Source organism: Anabrus simplex, chromosome 2 (genome assembly GCF_040414725.1).
Source record: "Anabrus simplex isolate iqAnaSimp1 chromosome 2, ASM4041472v1, whole genome shotgun sequence".
Taxonomy (NCBI): Eukaryota; Metazoa; Arthropoda; class Insecta; order Orthoptera; family Tettigoniidae; genus Anabrus; species Anabrus simplex.
Window position 1 is genome coordinate 986280338 of NC_090266.1, and position 14149 is coordinate 986294486.

The 14149-nt window shown below is 38.2% G+C and overlaps 1 protein-coding gene across 3 annotated transcripts in view; it reads left to right on the forward strand.

Moving 5' to 3' along the window:
- LOC136864608 (delta(14)-sterol reductase TM7SF2) overlaps positions 1-11461 on the forward strand; it is a 378438-nt gene extending 366977 nt beyond the window's left edge. For all 3 annotated transcript variants that reach the window (XM_068225883.1, XM_067141843.2, XM_067141844.2), the window contains exon 11: positions 8844-11461. In XM_068225883.1, coding sequence (XP_068081984.1) covers positions 8844-9004 — 161 coding nt within the window. In that variant the 3' untranslated portion in view covers positions 9005-11461. The remainder of the gene's footprint in view (positions 1-8843) is intronic.
- Positions 11462-14149: the final 2688 nt, after the last annotated feature.

The following is a 14149-nucleotide window of genomic DNA, read 5'->3' on the forward strand; positions in this document are numbered from 1 at the left end:
AGGGTGTCCCCTACCGAATAAAAGTGGAGAGGAACCATATTTACCCCTACCTGGCTACAGCTGGATAAAGGGAAATGATGATGATTATGATGATGATCATGATGATTATATTTTATACATTTTTACCGTACCGGCTATGATAACTGAGATATTCATGAATTTGGATTTTTGTTGCTACGTCGATATCAGTGCCGAGGTACGAGAAAATGAGTGAACAGAATTTAATGAAAATCAGTATGTAAAGTCGGAGAATAAGGAACTACCGTCTGCGCTATAAATAAATTGTATTCACCCTGTTTGAAATGGTAGTTTCGGGGAAGGTGCCAAAAATTTAATTTTTAATTACCTATCTTATTGGTCATATCGAAAAGTACTACATAACAAAAGTTCTAGAGAGTACAATTTCTGATTATTTATGTCTTATTCAGTTTTACCTACTGACTATAATAATATTGGTGGTGATGGTGATTAAATTGTGAAGAAGGTTATAAGAATGAGAAGAAAGCCATGAAGGAACGATAGCTTGAATAATAACACAAGAGGGAGTCGTGAAATAAACGAGGACTCTCTTTACATTCGATGCTCTAATATCACGGAGTTGGAAGGAAACTAAATGTGAACGCCATAAGGTGAAGGTCATAAAATTGATTGTGATTATTGTGATATGCTTTGTGTATGCCATATCTCCGATAAATGGGATTAGTGCTGTGTATCTGGTATAACAGCCTGCCTGAGTATTGGCGAGAAGTAGCTGGGGAGTTAGATCTCTCTCTTCTTTAGCATGCCGTTCCTCTAGTTCATAAATTTTCTGATGCCACTGGTACGTAACACAATAAATGGTCTGTTATTGGACATTATAAATTTTCCAGCTAACTCATTCCTGGTTGCCAGCGTTTCGCCCTCGTGTGCTAGGTTGGGCTCATCAGTTGGTACCTAGCACACCTACCAAGACGCTGGCCAGTGCATACCGTGGAGGCCACTGCGTAGGCTACTTGGAGCCACCGGCAGTGCCAATGCAGTATGAGAGACTTGAGGAATGTTGATTGCGATAGGGAATCTGAAATATTTGTCCCGAATGACTAAATGCATAATAGAACATCAATCTCTCTCTCTCTCACTCTCCCTCTCATTGATCCTTCTGTGTTTGTCCTGTGTTTCTAGCCTTTTTTTTTTTATCACCAGTGATCATCATGATATTTTTCCTGTCTTTATCCAGTTTTTCTCTTATCCTCCACCCCCCACATCAAGACTGAAGATTTTCAGATAGCTCTTCAATAAGGTTTGAAGCCCACCTTCCTGATGAAGCTGGGAAGCAGAAACAAACTCGTTGGGGCCTGAGAAGAAATGGATGGTGAAGAATTGAGATTGATGAAGACAGAGCTCATCTGTTTGAAGACAGGCGTACATGAAGATGTGAAGATTGTCCTTGTCCTTTTGCATTTTCATATTTGCCCTTGTCCCCTTTTTCTGTTGCTCCCTTTTCTCATATTGGCCTTTCATTGTGTTTTTCTCATTATGTGTTCCTTTTCGTGGTCCTATTTTTCACTAGTTTGTTCCCTTCCATTGCTTGAATATAAAACTCGAGCATATATTGCAAGATTCAACGTTAGTTCAGCCTTGGTATTCATTCAACAGTCACAATGCAAGGAGAAACACAATGTGTTGATTCTTGTCTCAGAGAGGGAAAAAAATTTCTGTGCCAGTAGTAGAATGCAACATATGCCTAACAAACCTGATAGGTTCTTGGGTATTTTTGGTGCAGTAGCTCATTTCAACTAACAGATATTGGGCCAAGAAACAATGAAACATCAATCAGAAATAGATATTATTGTCACAACCAGATTTGATATCTTCTCTGTGTTTTGAAGAATGTCATCTCTCCCTCAAGAATCTTGAGAATCTGAACAATCCAGGCCTCAGAAAATTCCTCTAGAACAGTGGTATTCAAAGTTTTTGGTTGGTGTACCCCCAAAATCCGATTGTTTTACCTTTGTACCCCCGAAGTACGAGTATATTGCTATTATACCAGAAATAAGAACTGGATGCCAAATAATATTCACTAAAATCATCATCGTCATCTTCTGCAGCTTATCCCACTTGCTCAGGGTCGCTGCACTCACTGAGGCATGAAAGATTTGTGGCCAGGGATTGAAGGTCGCATGCCCTTCCTGACACCTCAGGATATTCACTGAAAATCCCACCCCAGCAACACCAGGAATCAAACTACAGTCGCCAGTGTGACAGGCAAACAGCTAAGCCACTGCACCACCCTGTCCTCCAATAATAACAATCATGTTTTGTATATGTCGTCGCTGAGCAAAGCGAACCTCCGTAACTCCTGTGCAGTAAAGTTTACAGAAGAAGCCCAGAACTGGGTGGTTGGAAATGCTCGGAGAACTGTTCCTGGCATTTTCATTGCTTAATGATAGCCCAATTATTCGACCATTGGAGTCTTCTGTTCGCTTCCCAGGGAACGCTGCAAGCCTTCACAAGAGAGATGGAGAAACGTGGTTTTACTCACGAGTGGAATTACGAGGTTTATTATTAATGCAATGATTACTATTGTACTATACACTGCTACTGAAAAAAAATTGAAGTGAATGAGTGGATTTTAAAACAAAACAAAATGAAGAAAGAGCAATGCAGCATAAGTAAGCATTTTTATGTACCTAGTCAATGGGAAGTACAAACTGACCCTATTTTAGAGTTAATAGTTTGGAAAGGGGGGACTGTGTAGTGGTAGATAAAGACATTAAATCAAAACAGGATTTTATTTAAAATGAGTAGGCCCAACTCATTTCTGAACTGCTCACTGAAAACAGAAAGTACAATAAATTTGCGTACCTCTTGAGACGACTCCGCGTACCCCTAGTGGTGCACGAACCTACTGCGCTAGCATAGCAGGCAGGGGGAGAAATAATACTCCCAGGTGGCTTGCCAGCACACTTGAGAGAAATGAAATAGCTCTCGCGGACCAAACACACAACCCCCTGTGGGTGGGGGGCGCAGACGAAGAATACACTCACGGTGTCCCCTGTCTGTCGTGAGAGGCGACTAAAAGGGGCAACCAATGGATGATCTAATTAGAGCCGTGAGACTACTTGTAATTGGTACCATCATGCGGGAAACACTATGGGTCGCCTTTAATTGCGAGTAGTACCACTATGTTAGGTACACGATAGCTTCATTGTCCATATTGATAATTTAAGAACACAAGTATGAAGGATGAGTCTTCCACCTAATCAATACTTTATTTACAAAATGTTTAAAATTATCTACATTAAAACAGTACCGGTTTCGACCCGTAAATATACTATACTTGAAGACATATCCAGCCCACAGGTAACGCACACTCTATAGCACACAAACAATTTAGCAGGCACTCTCTATCCGTTATTCTAATTACTACTTCCTTTATCTTTCTCACATTTTTGAATTTACCTGAGCATAAATGCAAGTATGAAGAAGGGAGCTCTATCAACCTACTTTCTTTAATTTCAAAATTTCATCCATAGCATGATATGCCTCAACAAGGATCCTGAAAGCTAGCATGTATCAGCAACAGCATACACTAAGAATGAACATAGTACCTATTAAACAAGCTACAGAACCTCAGTCTACTAGGTTCCCCGCAAATTTGCGGCCCAACAATGCACCGTGATTGTATCTATACAACAGTTGGACATAATGGGTGGTATGAATAAAAATGAGAATATAGTATGTACTCAACTTTTCTGAGTATATACTCCACTTCGTAAGAATAAAGTTCTTGAGAATGTACTCACTAGCTGAGTATATACTCATGTTATGGAGATGGTGTAGTATATACTCACCTTCCTAAGAGTCTGAGAGTAGTTTCTCATATGTGCTATGAATAAAAGGGAGTACCTTCTCAGATTGATGAGTATATACTCACTTTGTTTTGAGTATGGCTGATAGCTGTCTCAAGCTTGAGTATATGCCAATTTTTAGCTTCTGAGGAGAAATAACATGGCTGATTTTATTAATAATGTGGTGCCTCGTGGAAAAATTTACAAGGAGAGAAGTGAACATGTGGACTCTAATAAGTTTAAAAGTCTATATCGTTTTTCCAAAGTTAATGTGGATTTGTTAAACCTATACTTATTTGGACCGGAGAAACTGGAAACAAGAGGTGGTGCTGTTAAAAACATAGTAAAATTAAAAGCATTTTTAAGATTGGTAGGTGACCCAGGATTCCAGTGTGGCATAGGAGAAAATCTTGGAATCCACCAAACAACTGTGTCTAAAAATCTTGTTGAGGTTATGGACCGCATCATGGCTAAAGCTGCAGTGTGGATAAAATTTCCTCAAACAGATATGGAATTTGAAGTTGCGAAACAAGAGTGGCAGGAAAAGTACTACTTTCCAGCAGCGGTAGGTGCTCTTGACTGCACTCATGTTGGAATTAATAAGCCTACACATTATGGTGATGAATATGTAAACAGGAAAGGTTACACAAGTATTACTGTACAGGCAACGTGCAATGCCAAGGAAGTTTTTACCAGTGTCGATGCATCATGGCCTGGATCTGTGCATGATTCTCGAGTCTGGAGAAATTCAGCTGTCCAGACAACAGTAAGTCTGAATAGGGTAAATGCTTTACTGTTAGCGGATAGTGGCTATGGTATTGCACCTTGGCTTATGACACCGTTCAGAAATCCACAAACACCTCAAGAAATTGCCTATAACAGGTGCATTACCAAAGAAAGAGTTGTGACCGAACGATGTTTTGGGCAACTAAAACAACGTTTCCCAATTCTTCAGCACAAAGTACGCCTATCTTTAAATAAAGTGCCAAAACTGATCATTTGTTGCTGTGTGTTGCACAATATTGCCAAGTACTTACAGGATGAGGACCCTGAACTACAACCATTAGGTGGCAATGTAAGGTTAGAAGATGGAAATGAGGATGACATGGCAGCTGCTGCAAATATCAGGTGGAATGGTGAAGCTAGGCGAAATGAATTGGCAGAGATAATATATCAAGGTGTTTGAGTTGCAGCAAGTACCAGTGTCACTCTGTTTATTGTTCACTAAAAAAAATCAAAAATGTATGCAAAACAATTTATTTTTAAATATATATATACTCGACTCTCATTCTTTCATCTCTGATTTTAACTTTTTTTCTGTGAGTTCCAACACTCTTATCTGCTTTAACAGCACCAAGCGCTGCAGGTCTGTGTTATTTAGAGTTCTGGTTTCGTCATTTGCATAGTCATCCAAAACACTTCTTTTTCGTTTAGGGGTGCTACATTTGGAGAGTTGACGATTTCTTCAGGACTCCCTCCTTCTCCTCCCTCTTCCAATACTACAAATTCCACTACAGGTGGAGGAATATGTTGTGGCTGAACTTCAGTAAGCCCTACTCCAACCGCAGTTGCTCCTACGAAAAAAAAAACGAAAAACGTTTTAATTCACTAATTCAGTTTTCTACGGACAAGTGAATTAAACGGAGCTAAAATCCCAGGCCCGGGATTCAAACCCGGTACTCTGAACCAAATGCCTAGGTGCTATTTGGCTCTTATAAAGCAATAAATATAAATATCTTAACCTTAAAGTTTGTAGTGTTGGCACACAAAATACTGAACTTTCTACAACCTCTATAAACCTGTTCAAGAAAATAATCGTGAATATACTTTAGGAACATACCTGGAATTCGTGTCAATGTTGGATTAGTATCCCCATCCAACAGCTCGTGGATAATAATCTCCCAGTCCTTCAGCACTATCCTTTTATTCCCCGTTTGGTTTAGGTCGCACTTTTGTTTCACCCTCATTTTCATGTTGTTTATCCTTTTCGTAACGGTGCCGATCTCAACTTTCTTGCCGCACATGGCTATCAATTTCGTTTGAATTGCCTCCAACGATTCGGATTTTTCTTTCCGAACCGCCGGCAGTTGGGACTTACTAAAAAGTACCGCATGTTCCCGCAATATATTCGAAAATGTTACCGGATGAATACTTTCCATATCGACGAACTTCACGAACGAATCAGTCTATAAACTACAAAGTTACAAACCAAACCGGATCCAGTTGAGGTTATGTTGCGATTGGAACCAAACAAGATAACAGTTGACGATCGTACACAACATGAGTATCTACTCAGTTTCAAACGATCCACATGGCGGTGCGCTTGAGTATCTACTCCATCACAGGAGAATCTTTTTATTCTTACCAAATGGAGTACATACTACTTGGACTGAGAATATACTCCTACTAAATGCTCATGCTCATGAGTATGTAGTTTGAGTAAGTACTCACGTTTTATTCATACCACCCAATGCTGGCTTACTGCATAGATATTTGAACTTGACACCAAAACCTCAGTGATCCTTTATTCTATAAGAACTATATTTTCAACCTCAGCTATACAATTTTTGGAATATGTGGCATTCAAGGGACTCCAGCATGCCAAAGCCCTTCATTGTTCCATATGTATATATGTATCTTGTTTGACGTAATGTTGGCAACAGTATAGATTTTTGAATGGAACTCCAACAAGTCAAAGCCCTATAATTGTACCATATGTACATATCTTAACAGTAGTATTATATTAGAATAAGGCATTCTTGTTAAATTAGTTTTTAGTAATGTTTTATGTACAATCGCTATTAAGCAGGTTCACCAACAGCTAATGATGACCTATTTACAGATCGAAACCGGTACTGTTTTAATGTAGATAATTTTAAACATTTTGTAAATAAAGTATTGATTAGGTAGAAGACTCGTCCTTCATACTTGTGTTGCCTGTGAGTGGCACTGCAAGGTAAGAAACATCATAGGTCTGTGTTACATGTGTTGAATACTGCGAGTCTGCGCTATTTTTTATTATTACCGCGACATGACAAATACCCTGGTTCTACTTTACTAGCGATAAGTACCCTTATGAGGGGCCGATCGCCTGGAATTTGGACCCCTTTAGACAATGAGCATTATCGATTCTGGATTGTGCTTTAGAAGCAGTCCCTTGGTCAGTAATACAATTGTTTTACGATAGTTTCTGGGAATGTGGGGCATTGCGGGTCAGATCTACTGATTGTTTTAAATTCATATTCGTCCATTCATTCTTTGTCATCACGTTTTGAATTGTGGTCAGTGGATAATTTTGGACTTTTAAATTATCATTACATTTCATCTCATTCTGACCATTAGGGGCTGATGACCTAGATGTTAGGACCCTTTAAACAACAAGCCTCGTCGTCGTCATCATCATCACCTCTAGTGGTATGCGTACCACGCTCTGAATACAACTGCTCTAGAAACACACCATATGTAATATCATAGATAATTTAACTCCGTGGAAGAACTGTGCATCAGATATTTGCAATGAAATTATGAAAAATAAGAGAAAAGAAATTAAAAATTGTCCTTTCTGAGTTTCTATTGATGAAACTACACATAAAGAAGCTTTGAGGAAACATGTTCATCTTGCCAATATAGTAATAATGTAGTGTATATCTGTACATTTGTTTGTTTTTGTCATAATTTTGTAATGTTTGTGATGATCTAGAGGTAGCGAGCCTACTTCTTACCTGGAGGCACTCTGTTTGATTCCCGGCTAGACCCGGTATTTTTACCTGGACTTGATAGCTGGTTAAAATTCCACTTGGCTTACGTAAAAAAGATATCGTGCTGCATCAATAACTTCCCCATCATCCACTTGTGTGAGGTCTTGCGTTGTTGTGGAGAAGGCTCACAGGCTTTTGTCCACTACCAGGTCTTCATAGACATTCTGCAAGCGCTTATGAATATCTGTGATGCCGTGGTTTTCCGCCAAAAGAAACTCAATAACTGTTTGGTATGCACCTCCGTTACAGACGCCATTTTGAAAGCTAGTTGTAGCTCTGCCACCTATCGGAAATTAATGAAACTCTGCGAGATGAAACGGGAATATTCAAAGATGTCCCAAACAAAATTTCCAATTTTTTAAAACCCAAGCTGGTCAAGAAATGAAATGTGTTTTTATATATTGAACGCCCCTCGTATTTTCAACCTCAAGAAAACCGCCGTCAGCCAGAAAGATTTAAACAAAGTTCAGTGACTTCACTCACAGTCCAGGTCCACTGCACATATCATCACTCACTCCATGCTGCATGATCACAGCTTCAGGCTTGTCTTAAATGTGGCAAAAGTTTACCAGGGAAGACTGACAGGAAATATGATTGTGTAGAAGTTAAGACTGGCCCTTCTGGGTTCCTCTGGCTGACTATTGTTAATATTGAGGATTGGTGCCGCTCATCTCTGCTAGATGGCGATATTTCCACTACTATAAAAGAGCTAACCTGTCTACGACAGCTACAAGAGCTAGTTGGTTTACAAAATGATCAATGTTCTGAACCAGTTCTTTAGACCTGCGAAGTATTAGGATAAAATGCAACCTAAAACTGTTGTAGTGATGCTTTTAGAACCCTGTGGGTGAGTATTGCAAAATATGAAAGTGTTTCCCTGTTCATCCTTGATGCCAGTCCATGTATGCTAAACTTAGAAGTCTTGACTCTGGCTTAACCTGAGATAATTATGAAGAATTGCAGTACATTACTCTGTGGACTGAGGAAAACACTTGGTTGCAGATATTCAGTACTCACTTTTATTGAGGTGAAATCTAGTGATATTTTTAAAATGCCATTAGAAATGGTCATGCATGTGTTTCCATCAAATTTTAATAGATTTTTCTGTCTAATTGTAGGTAAGTGGTTAATATAGAATTTCATGTTAAATCCTCGAGCTTTGAAACTGAAATTCACATTAACATAATCATGGATAATTGTGGAAAGTTGCATATAATTTTTTTATAAATAAATGTTTCTCATTTTCTCCCAACAGGTTTTGATCATTGGCTGCCATACACTGTACCTATATTCACTACTGTGCTTCTGATGCATCGTGCGAAGCGTGATGAAGCTCGCTGCAGATTGCGATATGGTGCAGCATATGAAAAGTATTGTGAAACTGTAAAATTTTCATTGGTACCAAAGTTATTTTAATGAGATCAAATAGTTTCTCTGTTACTGTCGGTATCATGGGAAATTTGTACACAGCTGTTGTCATCTCTCAGTTTATTTTCTCTATGTAAGAGAGAGTGTGTGTGTGTGTGTAGTGTTTTTTTAATGTAAAATGAATGCTTTTATTTATAAATGGTTTTGATTGTAAGTTTTGTATGTGTACTCCTAATCTGCAATTGATTTTCAACCGGACGGGTGAACTTCATTGGTCCTTTGGTGTGTGGATGTATGTAAATGCAGGATTGTATGTATGTATGTATGTATGTATGTATGTATGTATGTATGTATGTATGTATGTATGTATGTATGAATGAATGTATTCCAATTTCTTGACTACAAATTCATTTCAGGAAGATTTACATACAACTTCAGTTACGTCATATTTAGTGTATCATCACATTGAAGACCATGCCTTTGAGGTGGCATCGGGGCAGGGAGACCACCATATTTTGAAGGTTTTTTTTAATGTGGAAATTAGTAGGTAGGTTGCAATGGTAGCACATTGATTTCATCAAAAAAATTAAGTGTCTTTTACAGATTAAAAAATTGCATTAGATACATTTGAAAGCTTATCACTTTACAAATATTCCAAGAATATGCCTTGCAAAAAAATATTGTCTGGTGACAAAGTGTCATCTGAATCATCTACTTCTTTTTCTGATCCAGCATAATCAAACATCTCTTCTAATGTCTCTACAATTCCACTTTCATTCACAGATCCTCTCGTTATTACAGAAAAAAACCGTAAATCACAGACTAAACACTTTGTATGATGTTAATAAAGCAATGGAAATGCAGGCTTTGTGTAGCTGGAATCATGGAGTTTAGAAGCGAACGCACACATAAATAAGCTCCTGTAAGTTTGAGAGAACAACGACAGGGGATAGAAGCGCACAGTACAGCTGTTGTAAAAGTTCTGCATAGTGGACAATCTAGGTTCCACTGGTGTTGACAATGTAAAAACAATGTAGGCCTGAGTCGGTCTCAGGTGTGGTCAGCGCCCACTTTTACCCCACCCTGATGCTCACTCAAACTTGATCTGCAGTGTGTTGATACAGGTGACTCTACTTATTAGTGTGGCATTTTCTGTGTAGTAATACTAAAGAAATAAATCTGTAAATGATACCAGAGCTCTAGTCCCCAGGGATTTGAGAAATAGCTTGGTTTCACTATTTTCATTATAAAGTTTTTTGCTTTCTTTTCTGTTAGTGGGTAACCTTGGACTGCAGTTATGGGAGTTTGTATTTCATTCAAATATTGTAAAAGGGACTTCTTTAATATGAAGTGCAAACATAATGTGTATTCCATATTTTTTTCCTTTTGGGATATCCCATATTTCTCTTTATTTTAACTGTATTATTTATAATCCATTACCACAATTGTTTATGGCAATGTAATCATAATTATGTAGTTTGAATGGATTATGTTTCCATTATAGTAAACTCCTGCACATAATCAAAAGTCATTAGATACAAGTATCTACAAAAATACTGCCAAAAAGACAAACAAAAAGGAAAGAAAACCTTTTGCCTTATGTCATGACTTTATCATTATTTATTATGTCATTTTTGCTTCAGTTAGAAAGAATGAAAGACTTTATTCTCAGCAAAAATATATTTAGTTTTCTAAAGACCCACTAAAAAAATTGAGACTCCTATGTGCTTAGAATGATGAGATTTTGTTTTTGTTTTTGAACTGACTCCACAAATGATCTAAGTACCATGCTCTTAAATGAATTTAACTGTGATTTCTGAAATTCAAAATACCTCAGAAATTTATTGTTAGTTTCCATCAGCTGGGGTGACTATGGTCAAAAACTAGAACTAATGTATTAAAAACATATCTGGTAGCACATCCCTGTGTTCTTCACATTAGAAGAGAGAAATCTGTTTAAACAATTAAAAGTAAAAAAAATAAAATATATTAAAAAACAAAGCCGTGATTCAATATTTACTCCGTCTTCCTCCCAACTCAATCACATCTTGCAGTCAAGTGAGCGTGGATTTCACTACTATTTTCAAATGATGACTTTTCTCAGCCATGGCATTCCAGGCATCCTGGACAAGCTTCCACAAATCATTAGATATAAAACTACAGGTTTGAAAACCTATAAATAGGTGTATTTAAGTTATTTTGACCCCAGTCATCTGCAGTTGATGGTAACATGTTGGGTGGGATCTTGGGATGAAAGAATTTATTTTATTATCTTCTTTGCAAAAAAATAGTTTTGTTCCTGTGGAAAGCACATTCATTTCACGCTAGTCAACATACAGTTGTCAACAACAAAAAACGTGGCCGCTGTCTTGAACGTAAGTTCCCTTCTGTCAGAAACAGACAATGTTACATGTTTTTGGACCACAGTGTGACGTGGAAATGAGTTGGACTGTTATTCATGAGGTCGTATGTTCGAAAACAACCTACTGCTGGTTGTTGTCTTGTTTTTACCAAGAGAGAAAATATATAAATGCTCTTGCCTCCAGGTTCTTGAATTCATTCTTCCATGATTTTATCATTATTTATTATGACATTTTGGTTTCAAATAGAAAGAATGAAAGACTGTTCTCAACAAAAACATATTTCGTGGCATAAACATAAAACTTGTGGTGTCTGCCTTAGAAAATTAAACAATTAAAAGTAAAAAATTAAAATATATTAAAAAACAAAGCCGTGATTCAATGTTTACTCCGTCTTCCTCCCAACTCAATCACATCTTGCAGTCAGGTGAGCGTGGATTTCACTACTATTTTCAAATGACGACTGTTCTCAGCCATGGCATTCCAGGCATCCTGGACAAGCTTCCACAAATCATCAGGACATCTTGGAGGGGATTGGACCACATTTTCTGTATATGCTTCTTTGCTTCCATAAATCATCAAGACATCTTGGAGGAGATTGGACCAGATTTTCTGCATATGCTTCTTTACTTGTGTCCACATATTCTCAATTGTGTTCAAGTCCAGACAGCGACAAGGCCAGTCTTATCAATTTGATATCCTGTCTGTTCACAAACCAGTGTCATATCAGTTGAATTATGTGGACGGGATCATTATCCTGCTGAAACTGAAGAATTTCATCAGGAACAACAATGTATTATAAAGAACAGTATAACATACCAGTAACAGTTTATATTTATGCTATTTCAATTTACTGTGAATGCAATTGATTGTGCCCACACCACGATGAGAAATCCACCCCAACACAACATAGACACTCGAACACTGTGGGCGCAAATGGCAGTGTATCTGTGGTGAAATCGGGTGCCAGCAGTATGATATACCAAAGTGGGTCCTTCCTTTGTAGTGGAAAGGATGATTTCATCAGAAAAGATTACCCTTTTCCAATCCCAACCACAATCTCCCACTGCAAGGACTGAACTCTCGTCTATATGCTGATCCTTAAGAACTTCACTAGGAAAGGCACGTCAAGATCTCGAATTGGCAGCTCTAAAGAGATTTCTCACAGTCTGTTAGTGGCCAGAATAATTTACAACTGCCTTCAGAGTAGCAGCAGTATGAAAGAGATTCCTTTCAACGTCTGCCACTAATCTCTCATCTTGGTTTGTTGTTGTTTGAGTCATCAGTCCATAGACTGGTTTGATGCAGCCTCCAAGCCACCCGATCCTGTGCTAATCTTTTCATTTCTACGTAACTATTGCATCCTACATCTGCTCTAATCTGCCTGTCATATTCATACCTTGGTCTACCCCTACCGTTCTTACCACCTACACTTCCTTCAAAAACCAACTGAGCAAGTCCTGGGTGTCTTAAGATGTGTCCTATCATTCTATCTCTTCTTCTCGTCAAATTTAGCCAAATCGATCTCCTCTCACCAATTCGATTCAGTATCTCTTCATTCGTGATTCGATCTGTCCATCTCGCCTTCAGCATTCTTCTGTAACACCACATTTCAAAATCTTCTATTCTCTTTCTTTCTGAGCTAGTTATCGTCCATGTTTCACTTCCATACAATGCCACGCTCCACACGAAAGTCTTCAAAAACATCTTTCTAATTCCGATATCAATGTTTGAAGTGAGCAAATTTCTTTTCTTAAGAAAGCTCTTCCTTGCTTGTGCTAGTCTGCATTTTATGTCCTCCTTACTTCTGCCATCGTTAGTTATTTTACTACCCAAGTAACAATATTCATCTACTTCCTTTAAGACTTCGTTTCCTAATCTAATATTTCCTACATCACCTGCCTTCGTTCGACTGCACTTCATTACTTTTGTTTTGGACTTATTTATTTTCATCTTGTACTCCTTACCCAAGACTTCATCCATACCATTCAGCAACTTCTCGAGATCTTCTACACTCTCAGATAAAATAACAATATCATCGGCAAATCTCAAGGTTTTGATTTCCTCTCCTTGGACTGTGATTCCCTTTCCAAATTTCTCTTTGATTTCCTTTACTGCCTGTTCTATGTAAACATTGAAAAGGAGAGGGGACAAACTGCAGCCTTGCCTCACTCCTTTCTGGATTGCTGCTTCTTTTTCAAAGCCCTCGATTCTTATCACTGCAGACTGATTTTTATACAGATTGTAGATAATTCTTCGTTCTCGGTATCTGATCCCTATCATCTTCAGAATCATAAATAGCTTGGTCCAATCAACATTATGGAATGCCTTTTCTAGATATACGAATGCCATGTACGTGGGCTTGTCCTTCTTGATTCGATCCTCTAAGATCAGACGTAAAGTCAGGATTGCTTCACGTGTTCCTACATTTCTTCTGAAGACAAATTGATCTTCTCCCAACTCGGCTTCAACTTGTTTTTCCATTCTTCTGTAAATAATACATGTTAAAATTTTGCAGGCATGAGATACTAAACCAATGGTGCGGTAGTTTTCACATTTGTCAGCACTGGCTTTCTTGGGAATAGGTATAACGATATTCTGCCGAAAATCGGATGGGACTTCTCCTGTCTCATACATCTTGCACATTAAATGAAATAACCTTGCCTTGCTGTTTCTCCTAAGGCAGTCAGTAATTCAGAGGGAATATCATCAATTCCAGGTGCCTTGTTCCTATTTAGGTCACTCACAGCTCTGTCAAACTCTGACCTCAAAATTGGGTCTCCCATTTCATCAGCATCAGCAGCCTCTTCATGTTCCAGAACGAAATTATCTA